At 39.7% G+C, this 19,567-nt stretch overlaps 3 protein-coding genes across 3 annotated transcripts; 2 read left to right on the forward strand and 1 right to left on the reverse strand.

Moving 5' to 3' along the window:
- Nucleotides 1-4,720: 4,720 nt before the first annotated feature.
- LOC111240441 (ribonucleoside-diphosphate reductase subunit M2-like) lies at nucleotides 4,721-6,464 on the forward strand. The gene is made up of 2 exons (XM_022770460.1): nucleotides 4,721-4,831; nucleotides 5,792-6,464. Exons 1-2 carry the CDS (start codon nucleotides 4,757-4,759, stop codon nucleotides 5,942-5,944), a joined length of 228 nt encoding a protein of 75 aa, XP_022626181.1. The 5' UTR covers nucleotides 4,721-4,756; the 3' UTR covers nucleotides 5,945-6,464.
- A 1,046-nt stretch (nucleotides 6,465-7,510) lies between these two features.
- lgals8 (galectin 8) lies at nucleotides 7,511-13,415 on the forward strand. Its single transcript, XM_022770351.1, has 9 exons — nucleotides 7,511-7,610; nucleotides 8,713-8,801; nucleotides 9,525-9,735; nucleotides 10,229-10,351; nucleotides 10,469-10,519; nucleotides 10,906-10,932; nucleotides 11,417-11,505; nucleotides 11,865-12,030; nucleotides 12,979-13,415. Exons 1-9 carry the CDS (start codon nucleotides 7,572-7,574, stop codon nucleotides 13,126-13,128), a joined length of 945 nt encoding a protein of 314 aa, XP_022626072.1. The 5' UTR covers nucleotides 7,511-7,571; the 3' UTR covers nucleotides 13,129-13,415.
- Nucleotides 13,416-14,197: 782 nt separating this feature from the next.
- On the reverse strand, nucleotides 14,198-19,215 carry LOC111238436 (ribonucleoside-diphosphate reductase subunit M2). The gene is made up of 10 exons (XM_022767940.1): nucleotides 19,014-19,215; nucleotides 18,676-18,744; nucleotides 17,893-18,039; nucleotides 17,673-17,789; nucleotides 17,334-17,467; nucleotides 17,121-17,215; nucleotides 16,895-17,028; nucleotides 16,059-16,163; nucleotides 15,819-15,932; nucleotides 14,198-14,858 (listed from the first exon to the last, which is right to left on the reverse strand). Exons 1-10 carry the CDS (start codon nucleotides 19,101-19,103, stop codon nucleotides 14,706-14,708), a joined length of 1,158 nt encoding a protein of 385 aa, XP_022623661.1. The 5' UTR covers nucleotides 19,104-19,215; the 3' UTR covers nucleotides 14,198-14,705.
- Nucleotides 19,216-19,567: the final 352 nt, after the last annotated feature.

Genomic DNA, 19,567 nt, shown 5'->3' on the forward strand with positions numbered 1-19,567 from the left:
AAATCTGATCCATATGCAGCATGATTGTCACATATGGACAAATTCTGGCGCACACAGAAAATCTTCCAGTTGTCAGCCAACACAGGAGGATAACAGCCTAGATCTGCCCAGATGTGGAAGTATATGGGCCAGACTTGGGCTGAGGATTCAGGCATATGTTGGGCCAGAAGTTTCTTTTTGCTATTTGCATTGGGGAACTTTATTTCCTTCCCTCTTTTAATTGTGTGGAGTGGTAAACAAATTGTCTGGGGCAGTAGAGAGAAAATAGAGCCAAACTCCACAAGCTATTAGGATGGTACAAATACGTTGTTTGCATGCATAAAATATGTGAACTTATTGTCCCGTTAGTGACCAAGCTAACCAGCTTGCTAGCTAGGTCTTGGAGCTTTTTTTTTTTTTTAAATCATTCTTGAGTAACTCTTTATTGAATTACATGATGAACACTGTTGAGAAATGTCAGAGGGTCCAGTTCAGAGAAAATAGATAGAACTGACTTGCACTAGCATGTTCCCCGCTTGCTTAGCAGTTAGCTCACTGTACAGCTGTTCACCAACTAGCCCTGCAATATGTTCACTACATCACCAAGCTTCTAGACCAAATATTTCACTATTTCACAAAAGAATGAATTTTGTTGTACTACTACTATTAATTTTGGTGTTCACATTTTATTTGACACAAACCTAAATTTAGGAAGCTGTTGTAGCTTATTAGCTGTGCATCAAAATCCAGTTTATTGTCATCAGAGTACTGCTCCATAACAGAGACATGGTTTACACACAAGAAGGAAACAGAAGGAAATCAAACTAATATAGCTTTTAAAAACCTGCTGAGACTGTCTTGTTAGCGATCAAACTAAGCTACAGGACGAGCGAATTTGCTAACTGAACTGTTAGCGTAGAGAGAGCTCTCTTTCTCCTCCCCTCCTCACAATTTATCGAAACTGGTAAATAATGTTGAACAAAATACCAAAACAGTAAGTACATCATCAAGCTTAAAGCACCAAATATTTCACAGCTTTCTGGTGTAACCAGGTTCTGGTGAATCCACCTGAATCTCCAAACAAACTAAACTTTATTTTACATTTTAGTGAAGATCCCACATGAAGTACAGACCAGTGGATGTATCCTGAGATAAAGATTGTGCTGTGACAGTCAAAAAGTTGTGTGGCTCACTTGTTTTCAGTCTATAAATACAGCAGATGGGATATCCTTGTGTTGTAGCCACTCAAAAAGCAAATTTCAATGGGAAAATCAGAACTAAAGAGGAGAAAACTTTGTGGATACAACACTCTATAACTGACACAGATCTAAAAAAAAAAAGTCTTTAAAAGCATTGAATTCACTTCCCTGAAAAAGCCTTAAAAGTCTTATATTTCATTTACAAAGATCTTGAATATTTGGTCTTGCCTGCTGTAGACTGGAACATCACTTGTCAAACTCACATTTAAGCAATTAAATTATTTTCTAAGTGATTAATCACTCCTTCTATTTTTCTGCTCCTTATCTGCATCAAGGTTGCATTAGTTAATTAATTTTATAACTAGGAATTGTTGTTTTATACAGTTGGGATGAAAACGTGATATTTGACAATAAATTCATGTACTTAGTAAATAACTGTAGGCCTTATTGTTCCTGCTGTTTTCAAAGTTTTAAATTGCATCCTAATGCTCTTGATCCTCAAATGGTCTTAAAAAGTCTATAATGTCATTCGGTGAAACTTGCAGAAACCCTGTGGCATCTGTCAACAATGTGAGATATAATAATAAGCAATAAATGCCTTATTTTTTATTTTAGTTAGATCTGTGTCTCATCAAAACAAGACAAAAATCCACCCAGAAGTTTTGCACAAAACCAAGATAAAGAGAAAATAATCACTGATGTGAAGGTTTTCTGATGTGCTGGAGACAGATGTCTTGATAGGTGACTTGTCTTGACCACTGCCTTCTGGGAATTGTAGGTCTAAAAATACAGTGCAGCTCTAAAGCTCTGGTGCAGCTGATATCAGCAGAGATGAACTTTGGTTTCCAGATGTTGACCAGATGTGGATGCAGGACTTTATGAATGAATCGTTCATCATGTTACCTTCACTTTGGGGATGATGAATTCATCCAATCAGCTCTGGAAAGACAGACTTGCTAATTGGACGATTGTGTGCTGCTTTGCATTGTGTCCAATAGTTATGAAAAAAAAACTGTTGTATTACCAACTGTGGATTTCAATAAATACACTTTTTTAAATGGAATAACTTCTTCTTTATTTATAGTTTAAAGCATAAAGGTGATTGGCAGAATCACCTGGATCTATACCTGGCCAGGGGTGACCAGGTAAAGGTTCAGGACCCTGGATTAGAACTTCTGTAGGAAGTGACTGTTAACATTTTTTGTTGTAAAGTCAATCAAATGACTACAAAGAGATACAAATCAGATGTAAAGGACTAAAGAGAGATATAAGATCAAACAAAACATTGTTAAATGGCTAAAGAGAGATGTCAAATGACTAAAAAGAGGCGATGCAATTAATAAGAGGCACAAAACCCTCAATGACCTCAACAAAACGAAAAGCAGGAAGTGATCATTTTCACAGCTTTTGGATTAATGAAAAAAATAATTTAGTCAACGTACTAGGTGAAAACAAAAAACGTATATGAAGAATATGAAATTTAGCCAATAACAGATCATATAGCCTATACACAATGGAGAATTCAAATGTGTGTTATGCTCTAGGATGTTAAAACTAACTCCTAATATAAATTGTCCCATTCATGAGTACAGATTTTTCTTTATTTGTCGAAACATAATAAGCTGGCAGCTAGCTTTCTCGGACAAAGTAACATCGACACATAACAATGTGACCCAAATATGTCAATCTTTCGAAAATGAGATCATCCCGATCGCTAGGGGGAGATACAGACTATGACGTAGATTTAGACATAGTGTCGTTATCTTCCCGAGTAGCCAATCGGAGAGCTCGTTTCGGCAGTAACCTGGAAACAGTTGCTATACCAGCTTCGCCTGCAGTGAAGAAATCAGTTTAATAACGTATAGGTTGAGAGGGGGAAATGAAGCTAAAACGTTTGTTTCAGAGGCTGAAACCTGAGCAAATGAAAGGTACAACACATACAGATCATCAGAAACACAAATATACAAGAATCCGGTCTTTAAATCTCCGTGCTATGTCGAAGTGACGGAGCAGAAAACGACAGGGTTGTGTTCCTTTGTTTTCTGATATTTTAACAGTTTTTAGATCCAAAACCGTTCAAGTCAGCTCTAGTTTTTATACCTGACAACACCCATGACAGCTCTAAATGCAGAGTTACAATAATATGTGGCATAAAAAATGATTTTTGGCGCTAAATTGTCATGGTGACTACGCCTTTACATGACAGTAAACACCTGAAAGCGCGGCAGCGGGAAACTGACCACAAATAAACATAAACACCATCCCATACATATAATAATATGTATTGAAATCTTAAACAAAAACAGATTGATGTCAGACGCTTTAAAATACTGAAATAAGAACGAAAATACAGTTGATGTCGGTTCATATTTATCCACTCTAACTTGACGGAATATTTGGTGGCAAAACCAAATTATCAGATATTCAAACCACTTTGTGTTTACATGACAATTTAAATGCAGATTAAACAAGTTGATTATGTTTTATGTTTCTCTTAATCCGCTAATATTTTATTGCGGAAATCAGATTCACTTACTATGGCGACTTCAACATTAATTTTAACTTTATGACTCTGTTTGATGACAGTCAAACGCCAGTTTAAGAGCTTTCAAGTGTCAAATATATATGTTCTTTTGTCATGAGAAATGTTTCGTAAGCGGTCATTTTAATAGTTTTATAACACCGGTTTCGGGCAATTTCGTAACCCCGCACAAACAAAGCCGTTTGAATTTCCCGCAGTAGTTCAGGTGTCACGTGAACGTGGCTCGCAACCTGATTGGCCACGTCGCAGCATCAGTTTAAAGAGCCAGTGCGAGCTGCGTTTTCATTGGCCGGCCGCGTTCTAGCGCCAAGATTTCAATAAAAAGGCGAGGGGACAACAGAATCCACTTCAGTCTTTGCTCTTCGTCTGTGTCAGCTCTTCGTTAGCTTAGATTTACGCTTTCCTCTTTTTACGTTTAGTTTCTTAAGTTATATTTTATTTATCCGAGACCAAAATGCTTACTGCTCGCAATCCTCTTACCGTCAGGGATGAAAACACACTCAGCAACCAGACCAGCAACATGTCGCTGGACAAAGAAAACACGGTGAGAAGAAAAAACCCTAAAACTTACGTTTCGTCTTCTTTTGAATGTTCAATTCTTGTTAACGTAACTACACTTAACTTAACCAGAAGTTTACGCTTTAAGTTTAAGGTGTGTTTAAGTTAAACGTAGTGGCAGCCATTTCCTGAGCAGTTCAGCCTAAGTGACTCAGAATTAATCAGTATTTGTCTGACGTGATGAAATCAAACATATGGACTAGGTATTGACGCTAGTTTCTGGTCACTTTAATGATTTCTGGTCATTTATCTTTAAAGCCTCCGAGTCTGAACACCACCCGCATCCTGGCGTCTAAAACCGCGCGGAAAATCTTCGACGATGCTGAGGTAAGTGACTGAAAATCTGCTGAAACCTTCAGTTTGTTAAACTGATCTACCANTCTTCTGGCCGTGGATGCTTTAACTCGGTTTGTTGAACTGTTGTTTTGTTTATGCTCAGGACTTTCTGACGAAGGCTCTGCCCGTGAAGCTGATCGGGATGAACTGTGAGCTGATGAAGCAGTACATCGAGTTTGTAGCTGACAGACTGATGCTGGAGCTCGGCTTCTCAAAGGTAACAACACCCCGGCTGAACCGCAGCTCCTGGTAGATCCAGGTGATACCTGGAATGAAGTCTTCATTATTCCTGCTCAGCTGGTTTGAACATGCAGGCCTCTAAATGTTTGTCATGTAGATTGAATTAGTCCCAGAAACGGCTGCAGGCTGATCAGCTGCTTCCAACCAGCACAGCCAGGTTGAACATGTGATGATGATTCACAGCGTCTGCTGGATCCAAAAATTCAGCAATTCAAAAAGTGAATTAGACCGGTTTAAGTGATATTTTAAGTCTAGCATTCCAAGCGTTGCTGTTCCTCATCAGACTGTTGATAAGACACGATGAAGGCTTAGATCTGACTCTGACACTTGCTGCCACTCTAACAGACAGTCACTGTAACTTGTGCTGCGTCAGAGACAAGTTTGGTCATTTGTTCTCCTGCTGTTGGCACAAAGTTTTATAATCGGAGGTCCCTGGTGTTATTTCATTGAAATATGACTTTAACTCTTCCTAGTTTAGGTCACCTATACTCACCTGATAAGTAGGCCGAGTTTAAACTCAGAGCAGCTGCTGTAGCGGCCTCCTGATCCTGGTCTGTACTGTGTAGGTTTGTAGACGAGGATCAGGTCTGTGATGATGAGAGGCGCAGGGGTACGGACCTCAGCCGGTGATGGGGGCTGAGTGTTGCTGCACACTCTGCTCAGAGAACAAGTGGTTCACTGACAGACGACAGCAACACGAAACAGACGCCAGACTGAACAGACCTCAAAAAAGTCCTGCAGTGCTCCGGTTCACGTCTGACAGTAGACCAGGTGCACTATAGTGCAACTGCTTTATAGTTATACAAAGCAAGTCAGAGCTTCACTCTGAGGGGGAACTTTACCCCTCAGGCTTCCGGACAGAACACTCATTTTCAGATCGTTTTCATGTGTCCACCAGAGAATAAACTGACCTCTGCTCTGTCTCGTGTCTCTGCAGATCTACCGGGTGGAGAACCCCTTCGACTTTATGGAGAACATCTCCCTGGAGGGAAAGACCAACTTCTTTGAGAAGCGAGTGGGCGAGTACCAGAGGATGGGCGTCATGTCCGGCCCCACAGACAACACCTTCAGGCTGGACGCAGACTTCTGAGGACAGAGGTGGAGCGATCCACACTCAGTCACACATTTCAAAGAGAGAAACCAGGTGATGATGAAGGCCATCGCTCCACTCTGGGAGGAAACTAGACTCTTAAATTAAAGGTCAAAATGTGTTATTAACTGGATGAAAATCCACAGGTGGATATACTGAGTGTAGAAACAGATGGATCATCACTGTTGTACAGGACCATTTTAATTTATGTTGGGTTGTCAGCTGATGGGTGGTTATTATTATAACAATGATAATAATGAGATTTTCAGACAATAAGGATACTGCAGCCCATGGATCTGCAACTTAAATTCAGCAGTTAACTTGATAACTTGGTAAAGCATGGACCAGAATTGTGTATATATATATATATTAGTTTTTCTTTTTTACCTCCTTATGTGTAAACTAACTTTTTAGAGTTTGGTGTTCTTCATAAAATCTGATATATTAGTATGTTTTTATAAAGGAATTTTATGTTGCTTGTGTTCAATTTGTACAGATGTTTAGTTCTTTTGTAATAAAATTTTAAATGATAAAGTGTGCTTAGTCAAAGCCCTGATTCTGTTCATTTCCATGTGTCCGTTGATAATTTGGGTTGAAACGCAACAGAGAGCTTTAGGTTTAACTTAGAGTTTTTCACATTTTAAATTAATGAATAAATCAACAATGAGCTAATGGACACATGATCTCCCCCTGGGGGATAATTAAAGCATCTATCTAAATAGTTTAAGGCAAAAACATTTGGGCAAATATTTACTTTCTTTTCTTGAAATTATTGGTCTAGGCTGAGAAATGATAACACACTGAGTGCAACTGCAATACGTGTAATATTGGCCGATATATCTGGCTGATTTTTTTTTTTTTTTTTTTTTTCCATTTGTTCACATTTTCTAAAGGAAACTGGCAAATCAGTCTGTTACAGCCTATGAACAAGACCCCTGCTCTTCTTTGTTTATATGTCAAACTGAATCAAGCCAAATAATGAGACATGAAATGACTAAAAGATGTAAAAATACTAAAAAGTCCTAAAACTACCAAAAAGAAGCGTAATATTACTAAACTACTGAGGAGAGACGGTAAATTACTCATCAAAATGTATGAAACTTTGTATGTAGCGTTTAGGGCTAAACATTTCCAGTTTATCAGACACCAAGAACTTTACATTTGAGTTAATGACCACACTTTAAACAAATAAATTATGAATTAAATCGATATTTTTCCTGTCGTTTCTTATTGGAAATGAAAAATGAAACCACCAAGTCACACTGAGGTTATTTGACCTGCCCGATAAACTGGGTTGAGGTAAGTAAGTCATTATTGAAATGAGAAGACTGACCTACAAAACCTCTGCATTCTGTAAGGAGCCGACAACTGTGTCATCACGCCGACTCCAAATCGGCAATAAAATAAAGTATTTAAACAGCAACTATCATGTTTCTAACAGGCAATTTTAACCGTGTTAATCAACTGCTATATTAAATGAAATTTTAATTTAATAAAACATCTTAGTCATGTGTAATAACCGAAATCTTCTCTGTCTCATCCTTGTAACTGTGAACCGCGCTGACGTTTGATCAGGAAGTAAACAGAAAAACAAACTAGCCGCAGACTCCAGCTGTTCTGCTCCAAAATGTCGATTTCAAACCCGAGACAGACGTTTTTAAACCCGGTAAGACACCTACCTTGTTCATCTTAATCACCATTATCTATTTCGATTCATTTTCATTGTCGCCATGACCGTTTAATTGACAATTTATCGAGGATTTGTCGGCGAGCGGGCTAGCTAGTATCTCAGCTAAGCGCTCACTTTAATTCGTTATCATCAGCTGTAATGTCGTATAACGTGGAAGAAGTACTTTTATCGACTTGATATTATTCATGGTGAATGTGTCATACATGTCTTCCACTAAATAACTTCATTTCAGCAAATTTGCTCAGAGTCCAGTTGGACTCTTTATTTACGAGTCATTTTGTTAGAATATGAGCCCAGCTCGGTGTTTTCCGATGCCGGAGAGAGCGATTTAATTTGATTTAATTAATGTACAGTCTTAACTCTGCTCGTGTCGCTTTTAAACAATTGCAGACACAGTAGGAAATACTGAAACACCTTCAATTTCCAATGAAGTTTGGTGTGGCGATACAAAACGTTTAGAGGTAGATGTGTTTTTAGTCATTTTTATGTAAAAAATGCAGTTGGTTTATATCAGTGTAATCTAAGTTTTTTCTTTTAATTTGCATTTGTCTGGAACTAATTATTACTTTAATTTTCAATTAATCGTAAGAAGATCATTTTCTGGATAAGTTGTTGAAGTTTTTGTTTATAAAATGTCTTCATATAGTTAAAAATGCCTCATGACATTTCCGCAGAAATCTGCAGCCCAGAACCCAAAGATATTCAGATTACTCTCACATATAATAAAGAAAAGCATCAAATCCTCACATTAAAAATATCAATTTACTAACATTACAACATGACGGTTAAAGGCTCAAAGGGTCATATATGACAACAAAAGCAGGTCGTATCTGACCCTCTAAACATTTGAGCCAGTTTATGTTTGCAGAGATATCTTCTATGTATTATTTAGACTGTTCTGTCTGCAGGTTAAATGATGTTTGATGTCGAATTCAAACACAAAATCCTTCTTTCCGCCTCTGTCACAAAACTTTTCTTCATTTCTTCTGAATCTCCTTCGTTCTCATCATATGTTTGTATGTGTTTAGTGTGGTCCCTCTCACCTGACAGCCTACATCTGACATGTTTTTCTCTTCAGGTGATTCCCTTCGCTGGGACAATCCTGGGGGGTTTGCTACCGGGGGAGATGGTTCTCATTCAGGGCTCAGTGCCATCTAATGTTGACAGGTGAGTACACGCAACACAAAATTATCAAGCACAGAACTTTGTTTAACCTTTAACACCGGCATGATCCGCTCGTGTTTACAGCTTCGTTACAAACAGACATGACTAAATATTATTTTCCAGTCTCCACAAGTCTTAGAAAGCATTGAATTCAGTTCCTTCAAAAAAAGAGGCTGTTAAGATGTAAAAAGCCTTCAATTTCATTCACAAATGTCTTCAATATTTTTCTCAGTCATTCAGCTCGCCCACTCATAAAAATGCAAATTAGAAATTATTTATTTTTTAATTGGTTAATCTATCCATCAGTTTTCTGTTGTTTATCTGGGTCCAAACATGGACCGATTATGAGACATGTTAAAGGCCCCTCCCATGTGGTCGTATTGTGTCTATTTGTGGGGTTTTTTTTGTCTTTTTTGTGGTTGTGTTGTGTGTTTTGACTGGGCTTTGTGAAATATTAATTGTCTCTTCATACAGAGTTTCTGGTCCAGGGGCCCTCTGACCATTCGGCCCTGTAGGATTGTTCAGTAATCCATACATGGCTCCAGGTCATGTTAATTGAATAACTATATTCGTAGGATTTATTGTCCTACGCAGTTTGGAAGTACAGACAAAAATGTAATTTGGTGAACACCAGAAACAACTGAAACCCTGTTTTAAATCTGAAATGATGCAGATTTTTCTTCTGTATGTTTGACTCACCTGTCGTCCCTCTGCGCTGTCTTGCAGGTTTCAGGTGGACTTCACATGTGGCAACAGCGTGAAGCCGAGGGCCGACGTGGCGTTTCACTTCAACCCGAGATTTAAGAGGTCACCGTGTATCGTATGCAACACACTGCAGACAGAGCGCTGGGGCAGAGAGGAGATCCTGTGCCAGAATCCCTTCACTGCCGGGGGGGCTTTTGAACTCATCATCCTCATCTTGAAAGACAAGTTCAAGGTGAGAGCTCGGCTGCCACAGGATGCTTAAACTGATGCTCTTGATTCATTTCCCAGTAAATTGCCCTGCAAAATGAAGAGTTTGAAATGTTTGTTTGTAAGATGATAGAAACTATTCCTGCTGTGTTTACAGACATCATGTAAACAAACCTCTCAAACTGCATCTGAAAACAATAAGCCAGATTTGAACTTTAATTCTTGAAACAGCAGTTGACAAATCAATAAGGTGGCTGATCTGGAGCACATTTGATATCAGTAGAGTTAGAAGCTTTGGAGGCAGCAGAAACATCTACATTTGCATACTGTATCTTCTGATGAAGATCATGTGATATGATCAAAAGCAGCAGCTACTATCTACTACTCAAGGTTTGTCAATAATTTAGATTAGTGCTGCAACCATGAGTTGATTAATCAGGAGTACTTGTACTACAGTATTGGATCAGAGTACTTGTACTGCAGTGCAGGATCAGAGTACTGTGCTGTCTGTGCTGCAGGTGGCTGTGAACGGAGGACACGTGTTAGAGTACAAACACAGAGTGGATCTGGAGCGAGTCGACACTCTCAACATTTCTGGAAAGATCAAAGTTGACGCTGTGGGCGTCCTCCCCCCGAGCTCTGTGAGTTGCTCTCTGACGACAGCATCTGATAAAAGTAAAGTTTGTTGTTTTTTCTTCATGTGATGAAACTTGTGATGAAGTTTATGAGCTGTTGTTTTTGGCTTTGTTGTTTTTCAGACTTCAGTGTCTCCTGCAGCCAGTCTGACCAGCCAGGACTCAGAGATGAATGTAAGGACAAATAATTAACTGTCTGATGTTTGCAGCGGAAACAGTTCTGGTACTTTACTTTAAATCCAGCTATTTATCCTGTATAATCAGTTTATAAAATGGTTTCTAACAGACTGTAATGCAACTTTAATCAGACCTAAGTTTGGTTAATGTATTTGTTAACAACTCTAACTCCTCCTGTGGACACACACATCAGTGGAGGCTGCTGTATAAAAGGAAAATGAACGAGAATATAGTAAATTATTATAAACTTTATAATATAAAGTATGTAGAACAAACACTTAAAATGTTTACTTACTGATTATAAATGATGAATGGGGGAACATTATGTTAATTGTTATCTATGATTGTATTTAAACAGATTTTCTTGTTTGTTCCTCTTCCAGCTGGTAAGCGACTCGTCAGGCGACTTGGTGAGTTTCAGTTAGAGGTTTACATGGTTTACAATGATTATTGTCCTTATCTACTAATCTGCTGATTCATTTTTCAGTTGATTGATTCGGTTTTGGTCTAAAAAATGGCAGAAAATGCCATGATGACCTCTTCAAATGTCTTGTTTTGGGCGACCAGAAATGTCCCATCAATTTCATTGTGAACAACCTCTTATACTTTCCCAAACTCCAAGGTGACCTCTTCACATGTGGTTTTGTCCAACCAATTGCCCAAACCCAGAGATTCACTTTACTGGCATACAAGTGTCAAATCTTCACATTTTAGAAGCTGCAACCAGCTAATATTTGCCATTTTTGCTTGAAAAATGTTTCAGTTATTTTTGTGTCGATGGACAAATCAATTAATCACTGCAGCTATAGCTGAGATAATGTCGATGAGACACTGCAGCAGTGAGCTTGAAGTATTTACACTGGCTCTTGACTGATGAAACCTTGTTTTCTGCAGAGTATTCCTTTCAGAGGTGATCTGGGTAAAGGACTGAGCGTCGGACGAAGCATCACCATCAAAGCAGAAACCACTCACAAAGCACAGAGGTAAACATCACCTGAATGACGTTAGCAGCACTTTTCATGACCAGAAAAAAACTGTGGTGGAGGAAGAGTACTTTTACTTTTGATACTCTAAGTACATTTTCCTGATTATACTCCATTCCTTTTGGAACAGAGTATTTTTACAGAGTGATGTTTTACTTTCACTACTTATTCATTCATTCTGACATAAACTAACTAATAACTTAAATGTTGAAACAAAGTAACAAAAAAGGAAAAAAATTCTTTATGTGGATAAAAACAACTGAAGGATCCTGAACATTTAGAGATGATAAAAATCAGTCGTTTGAACATTTCTGTTTTTCTGCTGTGTTTCCGACATGTTTCCGACATGTTTCCTTCAGTTTCGGTGTGAACCTGCGAACGGCGGGCAGCAGCGACATTGCTCTTCATCTGAACCCTCGTCTAAAGCATCGAGCCTTCGTCAGAAACTCCTTCCTGTCAGAGTGCTGGGGCCCTGAGGAAACAAAGCTGGGCTCCTTCCCCTTCAGTACAGGACAATACTTTGAGGTACATCATGACCTTTGACCCTGCACACGAGACAGATAAAGTAAACAATTTGAAGATATCTCATTGTGCACTGGGAATTTGTTATATTTAACAAACAACTAGTGGATTAATTAAGAAAAACACTGTGAAAAGCAGCACTCTTTGAAGATTTTTTTTATTACTGATTAATCAATTATTTGTTTATGTCAAAAAGTTGGTAAAAACAGCCATCACAACTTTTTAGAGCCAAAGTCAAAAACTGACATCTGCTAGGCTCGTTTTCTTTAGAAAGAGTTCTTAGACGTAAATACTCTACATGTAGCTCTTTTGCTTGACCTTCCAGTCAATTACAAATTATACATTTCTATGTCATAATAATTTTCTTTCTTACTAAAACATATCAAGAAGTCAGACTGACTACATGTAAATCTCAACAAAACATGCCGGGCAGCTGTCTTCCTCTGATATTTTAAATCACATTCTTCATGTTGAATATTTAAAGTGTTTTCAGAGTTTTCAGTGTTTGAGAGCAACTGTTTTTAATATCCTAATAATTGCTTTTGTCTTTTTTTTCTTAAAAGCAAAATGCCCAAAAATTTGCTGGTCCTGGCCTCTCAAATCTGAGGATTTGATACTTTTTGAATTCGAATTTCTTTGGGTTTTATCGAGACACCTGAAGGCATCGCTTTGGGCTGTGGGAAATTATAACAAGTATTGTTTAATTTATATTATTGTGTATTTTAGTTTCCCGCTGATCATTTTTTGAAGTCCCTGATCAGGCATTATATGGATTTTGTTCTTTTCAGATGAGTCTCTTGGTTTTAGTTCATTCTATGAGAATCAGCAAGAAGAGAAAGGGATCAGCATGATATAAATGAATAAATTCATAGTTAATGTAACATGTAAAATCAGCGTCATGGACCTTTGAACCTTCTCTGTCCTCATGATTTTGGTGTGTTTCCTCTGCAGATGATCATCCTTTGTGACTCTCAGCAGTTCAGAGTTGCTGTTAATGGGCTCCACCAGCTGGACTACAAACACAGAGTCAAGGACCTGAGCCGGATCAACCAGGTGGAGGTGCTGGGAGACGTCACGCTGCTGGACATCAAGATCCGCTGAACCTGTTTTCACAATCTATGTAAAATGTATATATTGGTAGGAAGTGCCTGCTGCAATAATAACCTCACATCCTTTAAACCGAGCAGTGTTAGGAGTTAACAAGTCTTATTGCTATACAACTTTACAACAACTTAACATCTTTATATTAAAATCAGAGAATATATTAATGACTCAACATAGTTTCATCCTGAAACATATCAATCGACTGATCTACAGTATGTGCTTCTATAACCGTTCTTCCTGTTAATTTGTGACCAGATCAAATAAACTAACCACATGAACCTGTTTAGGAGTTTGATTCATGCTTTGTTACCAGCAGTGGGGAAAAAAAAAAACTTTGATCTGCTGGTGACACACTATATTTTATATCTTACTATAATTTATGCGTTGCTATACTATGACGTTTTTATGCCTCACCTGGTAGAGCGAAAACCATTTAGGCTTTGTCCTTACCATAGCGTCCTGGTTTCAAATCTGACATGTGGCCCTTTGCTGCATGTCATTCCCTCTCTGCAGTTTTCCTGTAACCCTCTCACTGTAAATATAATGAAGACAACCCCCCCCAAAAAAAACACCTAAAGTAATTTTATGACTCAGTATGTTTTTAATGCTGCTTTTTTAAAAATGATATTTAATGCTCATTAAGACCTCAAAGAAAATTGAACCTTTCCTCAGCAAAGCTAATGCTTATTAGGCCTGATTGACATGTTATTAAGGAATCAATATTACAATGCTGATATAAATCTTTGTAAAATGATATAACACAACACTTGAAATATTGTTCAAGGCAATGAACCGTTTCACATTTAGGCAAAACAAAACCTCAGTTTTGGCAGCATTTGGCTGAAAACGAGATTATATACTTAAAGGCTTTTAAGGCTTATACCACAGCTACAGCACAAGTCTAATCAAAACTTGATTTCAAGGTCTCAGGTACAAGTTGATATGTAATACTATAAATCCATTAACAATCAAGCTAGTTAACTAAAAAAAAAAAAAGAAGAAAAAAAAGAAATATAATCAGCTTCTTTTGTAAATAAAAGCTTTGAAAAAAGGCAAAATAAACTGATCAGGTTTTTATGATCAGGTTTATATACACACAGACACATTTAATTACAAAATCAAAACACCAGCATTAAAAACACTCAAACTGTACATATTTCACAAAAGTAACCTACGATACAAAACTGATCTAAAAGTTCTAATATACACATCTGGAGTTTACATGTCATTACAAATGGGCAGATAAAACACAAGTTAGTTTTACCGTACAAATACCAAAACGGCCTCAATGCTCTGATGGTTTACAATAAAAGATAAGATGAAGTTTTAATTCATCACAATTCTGCTGAGGTGCAGAACATTTCATAAAATGTTCTATACAACACTGAAAGCCTATCTCTTTGTGCTCTAGACTTTATGCTCAGGCGAGTCTCAGAATGCACTGGGTGACAGGCTTATGTTAATTTAGATCATAAAACCGCTGTCCTCCTACAGAGTGGAGCGATGGCCTTCATCATCACCTGGTTTCTCTCTTTGAAATGTGTGACTGAGTGTGGATCGCTCCACCTCTGTCCTCAGAAGTCTGCGTCCAGCCTGAAGGTGTTGTCTGTGGGGCCCGACATGACGCCCATCCTCTGGTACTCGCCCACTCGCTTCTCAAAGAAGTTGGTCTTTCCCTCCAGGGAGATGTTCTCCATAAAGTCGAAGGGGTTCTCCACCCGGTAGATCTGCAGAGACACGAGACAGAGCAGAGGTCAGTTTATTCTCTGGTGGACACATGAAAACGATCTGAAAATGAGTGTTCTGTCCGGAAGCCTGAGGGGTAAAGTTCCCCCTCAGAGTGAAGCTCTGACTTGCTTTGTATAACTATAAAGCAGTTGCACTATAGTGCACCTGGTCTACTGTCAGACGTGAACCGGAGCACTGCAGGACTTTTTTGAGGTCTGTTCAGTCTGGCGTCTGTTTCGTGTTGCTGTCGTCTGTCAGTGAACCACTTGTTCTCTGAGCAGAGTGTGCAGCAACACTCAGCCCCCATTACCGGCTGAGGTCCGTACCCCTGCGCCTCTCATCATCACAGACCTGATCCTCGTCTACAAACCTACACAGTACAGACCAGGATCAGGAGGCCGCTACAGCAGCTGCTCTGAGTTTAAACTCGGCCTACTTATCAGGTGAGTATAGGTGACCTAAACTAGGAAGAGTTAAAGTCATATTTCAATGAAATAACACCAGGGACCTCCGATTATAAAACTTTGTGCCAACAGCAGGAGAACAAATGACCAAACTTGTCTCTGACGCAGCACAAGTTACAGTGACTGTCTGTTAGAGTGGCAGCAAGTGTCAGAGTCAGATCTAAGCCTTCATCGTGTCTTATCAACAGTCTGATGAGGAACAGCAACGCTTGGAATGCTAGACTTAAAATATCACTTAAACCGGTCTAATTCACTTTTTGAATTGCTGAATTTTTGGATCCAGCAGACGCTGTGAATCATCATCACATGTTCAACCTGGCTGTGCTGGTTGGAAGCAGCTGATCAGCCTGCAGCCGTTTCTGGGACTAATTCAATCTACATGACAAACATTTAGAGGCCTGCATGTTCAAACCAGCTGAGCAGGAATAATGAAGACTTCATTCCAGGTATCACCTGGATCTACCAGGAGCTGCGGTTCAGCCGGGGTGTTGTTACCTTTGAGAAGCCGAGCTCCAGCATCAGTCTGTCAGCTACAAACTCGATGTACTGCTTCATCAGCTCACAGTTCATCCCGATCAGCTTCACGGGCAGAGCCTTCGTCAGAAAGTCCTGAGCATAAACAAAACAACAGTTCAACAAACCGAGTTAAAGCATCCACGGCCAGAAGAAGCCGATGAACCAGACAGAAACGTTCAGGATCTTCACATTCATCCGTTTGTGTCGCTGTCGACCGACCTGTTCGATCTCCACGGCGTTCTTGATGATGTTGGTGACTGTTTTTTCTGACGGCTTGTTCACCAGGTGTTTGAACATCAGACAGGCGAAGTCGCAGTGCAGACCCTGAAACCAGCACACAGTTAGACCACCACACTAAATTATACGAACAGGCAGATCCATACAGAAAACTCAAGACATTTGATTTGAGGCAAAAATCAAAGCTAAAACAAGGATTCAATTTTAATTTAACAAAACATTTCATGGTCAAACTGGCCAAAATATGAACGATATAATTATCTGCAGGTCTTAAAAGTCCTTAAAAAGCACTGAATGAAGTTTATTAAAAAGATCTTTGAAGGTATTGTAAGTCTTAAAATATTCTCTCTAATGGTGATAAAGTGTAAGTGCCAATGATGAAACGATTTGTCTGATTTCAGCAAAAACTGGCTGGAAATTCCCCAGACCTCTGACTTTATATATGACAAAAGGTGATGTAAATAAATTGTGGTCTTGCTGGTTCACACCTTTATACCAGTATAACCATCAAACAGGGTTTAAATTTCACTCTGGTTTTAAAAAAGTCTTAAACTTAATGAACCTGCAGAAACTGTCAATAAAGACCAGGAGGGACGATGAGGCCTCAAATTATTCACCAAGTCTAAGAATATCACATTTTTCCAGCACTTCCCAGATATAAAAACAATAATTGCTAAAGACATTATTGATTAATCATTAAACATGAGCTGGATAACAGCAGAAAAAGGAATAAAGAACAAATTTAGAGAAAACTAATTCAGCTGATGGATGGTCTCTTAAAAAGCAGATGAAGTGTAACATCAGTGTGGGGTCGTCACCTCGTCTCTGCTGATGAGCTCGTTGGAGAAGGTCAGGCCGGGCATCAGGCCTCTCTTTTTCAGCCAGAAGATCGCAGCGAACGAACCAGAGAAGAAGATTCCCTCCACTGCCGCGAAGGCCACCACACGCTCTCCTGGAGGATCAATAACAGATATAGTTGATCAATATCAAACCTGATCACCCAGGAGCACAAACATCATGTGGAGTCCCGGGGAGCAGGTTTACCGTAGTTGGCGCCCTTGTTGCCGATCCAGTTGAGCGCCCAGTCGGCCTTCTGCTTCACACATGGCAGAGTCTCAATGGCGTTGAAGAGGTATTCCCTGAGGGTCAGTGAACACACCGTCAGACAGTAGAAACCAGTGCAGACAAGAGTAAAGGCCAGTAGAGACAACAGTATACCAACCACCAAGAACAGTAAGAGTGCCAGGATCAGCTCACCTCTCCTTGGGCTCCTTGATGTAGGTGTCGATGAGGAGGCTGTACATCTCAGAGTGGATGTTCTCCATGGCGATCTGGAAACCATAGAAACACCTGGCCTCTGTCACCTGCACTTCCTGTGTGAAGCGCTCCACCTGGTGGTCACAGAGTGAAACAACGAGATGAGGACACGGGCTGGTTGATGTTTAAAACAGAATCACACAGCAGCAGGAGACGGTGTGATGCCTGACAGCTGTTCAGATGGACTGGGGAGTCAGAGCTGATCCCGAACCAGTAACACATCAACAATCACCGTCCTGCTGTCAGGGACGTTTCACGCTTAAGGCCGGTCGTCCTTACCAGGTTCTCGTTGACGATGCCGTCGCTGGCGGCGAAGAACGCCAACACGTGAGAGATGAAGTACCTCTCCTCGTCCTTCAGAGACTCCCAGTGCTGCAGGTCCTTCGACAGGTCCACCTGAACAAACAAGACGTTAGCATCACATGAAGATGACCACACCAGGGTCACAGCAACACTTCCAGTACTGCACACTTGTGAATGCAGCGGCGTTCATGCGTACCTCCTCTGCGGTCCAGAACGAGGCCTCGGCCTTCTTGTACATCTGCCATATGTCGTGGTACTGGATGGGGAAGATGACGAAGCGGCGAGGGTTTTCCTTCAGCAGCGGCTCCTCCTGACTGCTGCTGCTCTTCTTCACTGCTTTGGGCTGAAAAACAAACAATGTCAACCACAAACTCATTGCTACACATTTTATAACTGGTCTGATGACGCTTTGATTTTGATGCTTTAATTGGTCAAATTTCACTTGGGCTGCTTTCAAATTAAACCGTGGTTCAACACAGTTCAACGCATAATGCTGGGGTTGACTTATTAATCGAAACCTAATGTCTCAGATAATATTTGAGACACAAATGCCAGTCAGATAAATGCTTCACATCTTCTATTACATGAAGATTACAACAGTTATGATTATTGATCTAAGATCAGCTGTTATTGATGAGAACTTATCCAGTGTTGATATATAGTTTGCATGTGACTAAAACCTGCACACATCTATGAGAAGAATAACCTCTTATCGCCAAGACTTTGTCATGTTAATGTTTGATAAACTTTCTAAATGTTGGCAAACGACCTCTGATGAATAAAACCCGTAGGAGCGACAGCTGAGTTTTATCAGTGGCAGCTGACTGTCCACGTTGGCGCCAGAACCGACATTTTAAGCGCCATGTGAGCACAATACACAAGAAAAATTCCGGTCACTGACTTTAATATGAATATAGATCATCCGTCTGGTAGATCAGTTTAACAAACTGAAGGTTTCAGCAGATTTTCAGTCACTTACCTCAGCATCGTCGAAGATTTTCCGCGCGGTTTTAGACGCCAGGATGCGGGTGGTGTTCAGACTCGGAGGCTTTAAAGATAAATGACCAGAAATCATTAAAGTGACCAGAAACTAGCGTCAATACCTAGTCCATATGTTTGATTTCATCACGTCAGACAAATACTGATTAATTCTGAGTCACTTAGGCTGAACTGCTCAGGAAATGGCTGCCACTACGTTTAACTTAAACACGCCTTAAACTTAAATAAACGTCTGGTTAAGTTAAGTGTAGTTACGTTAACAAGAATTGAACATTCAAAAGAAGACGAAACGTAAGTTTTAGGGTTTTTTCTTCTCACCGTGTTTTCTTTGTCCAGCGACATGTTGCTGGTCTGGTTGCTGAGTGTGTTTTCATCCCTGACGGTAAGAGGATTGCGAGCAGTAAGCATTTTGGTCTCGGATAAATAAAATATAACTTAAGAAACTAAATGTAAGAAGAGGAAAGCGTAAATCTAAGCTAACGAAGAGCTGACACAGACGAAGAGCAAAGACTGAAGTGGATTCTGTTGTCCCCTCGCCTTTTTATTGAAATCTTGGCGCTAGAACGCGGCCGGCCAATGAAAACGCAGCTCGCACTGGCTCTTTAAACTGACGCTGCGACGTAGCCAATCAGGCTGCGAGCCGAGTTCACGTGACACCTGAACTACTGCGGGAAATTCAAACGGCTTTGTTTGTGCGGGGTTACGAAATTGCCCGAAACCGGTGTTATAAAACTATTAAAATGACCGCTTACGAAACATTTCTCATGACAAAAGAACATATATATTTGACACTTGAAAGCTGTTAAACTGGCGTTTGACTGTCATAAAACAGAGTCATAAAGTTAAAATTAATGTTGAAGTCGCCATAGTAA

Source organism: Seriola dumerili, unplaced genomic scaffold, assembly GCF_002260705.1.
Source record: "Seriola dumerili isolate Sdu_G_001 unplaced genomic scaffold, Sdu_1.0 BDQW01000025.1, whole genome shotgun sequence".
In the NCBI taxonomy this organism is placed as follows: domain Eukaryota; kingdom Metazoa; phylum Chordata; class Actinopteri; order Carangiformes; family Carangidae; genus Seriola; species Seriola dumerili.

What these genes read in the sequence shown, in the direction of transcription:
- LOC111240441 (XM_022770460.1), top strand. Translation starts at nt 4,757, where the DNA reads ATGAACTGTGAGCTGATGAAGCAGTACATCGAGTTTGTAGCTGACAGA. An exon ending in TGGAGCTCGGCTTCTCAAAG is followed by an intron (nt 4,832 to 5,791) that starts GTAACAACACCC and finishes GTGTCTCTGCAG; the next exon opens with ATCTACCGGGTGGAGAACCC.
- lgals8 (XM_022770351.1), top strand. Translation starts at nt 7,572, where the DNA reads ATGTCGATTTCAAACCCGAGACAGACGTTTTTAAACCCG. An exon ending in GTGCCATCTAATGTTGACAG is followed by an intron (nt 8,802 to 9,524) that starts GTGAGTACACGC and finishes GCTGTCTTGCAG; the next exon opens with GTTTCAGGTGGACTTCACAT. An exon ending in GCGACTCGTCAGGCGACTTG is followed by an intron (nt 10,933 to 11,416) that starts GTGAGTTTCAGT and finishes TGTTTTCTGCAG; the next exon opens with AGTATTCCTTTCAGAGGTGA.
- LOC111238436 (XM_022767940.1), bottom strand. Translation starts at nt 19,103, where the DNA reads ATGCTTACTGCTCGCAATCCTCTTACCGTCAGGGATGAAAACACACTC. An exon ending in GCATCGTCAACGAGAACCTG is followed by an intron (nt 17,468 to 17,672) that starts GTAAGGACGACC and finishes TGTGACCACCAG; the next exon opens with GTGGAGCGCTTCACACAGGA. An exon ending in ATCAAGGAGCCCAAGGAGAG is followed by an intron (nt 17,216 to 17,333) that starts GTGAGCTGATCC and finishes ACTGACCCTCAG; the next exon opens with GGAATACCTCTTCAACGCCA.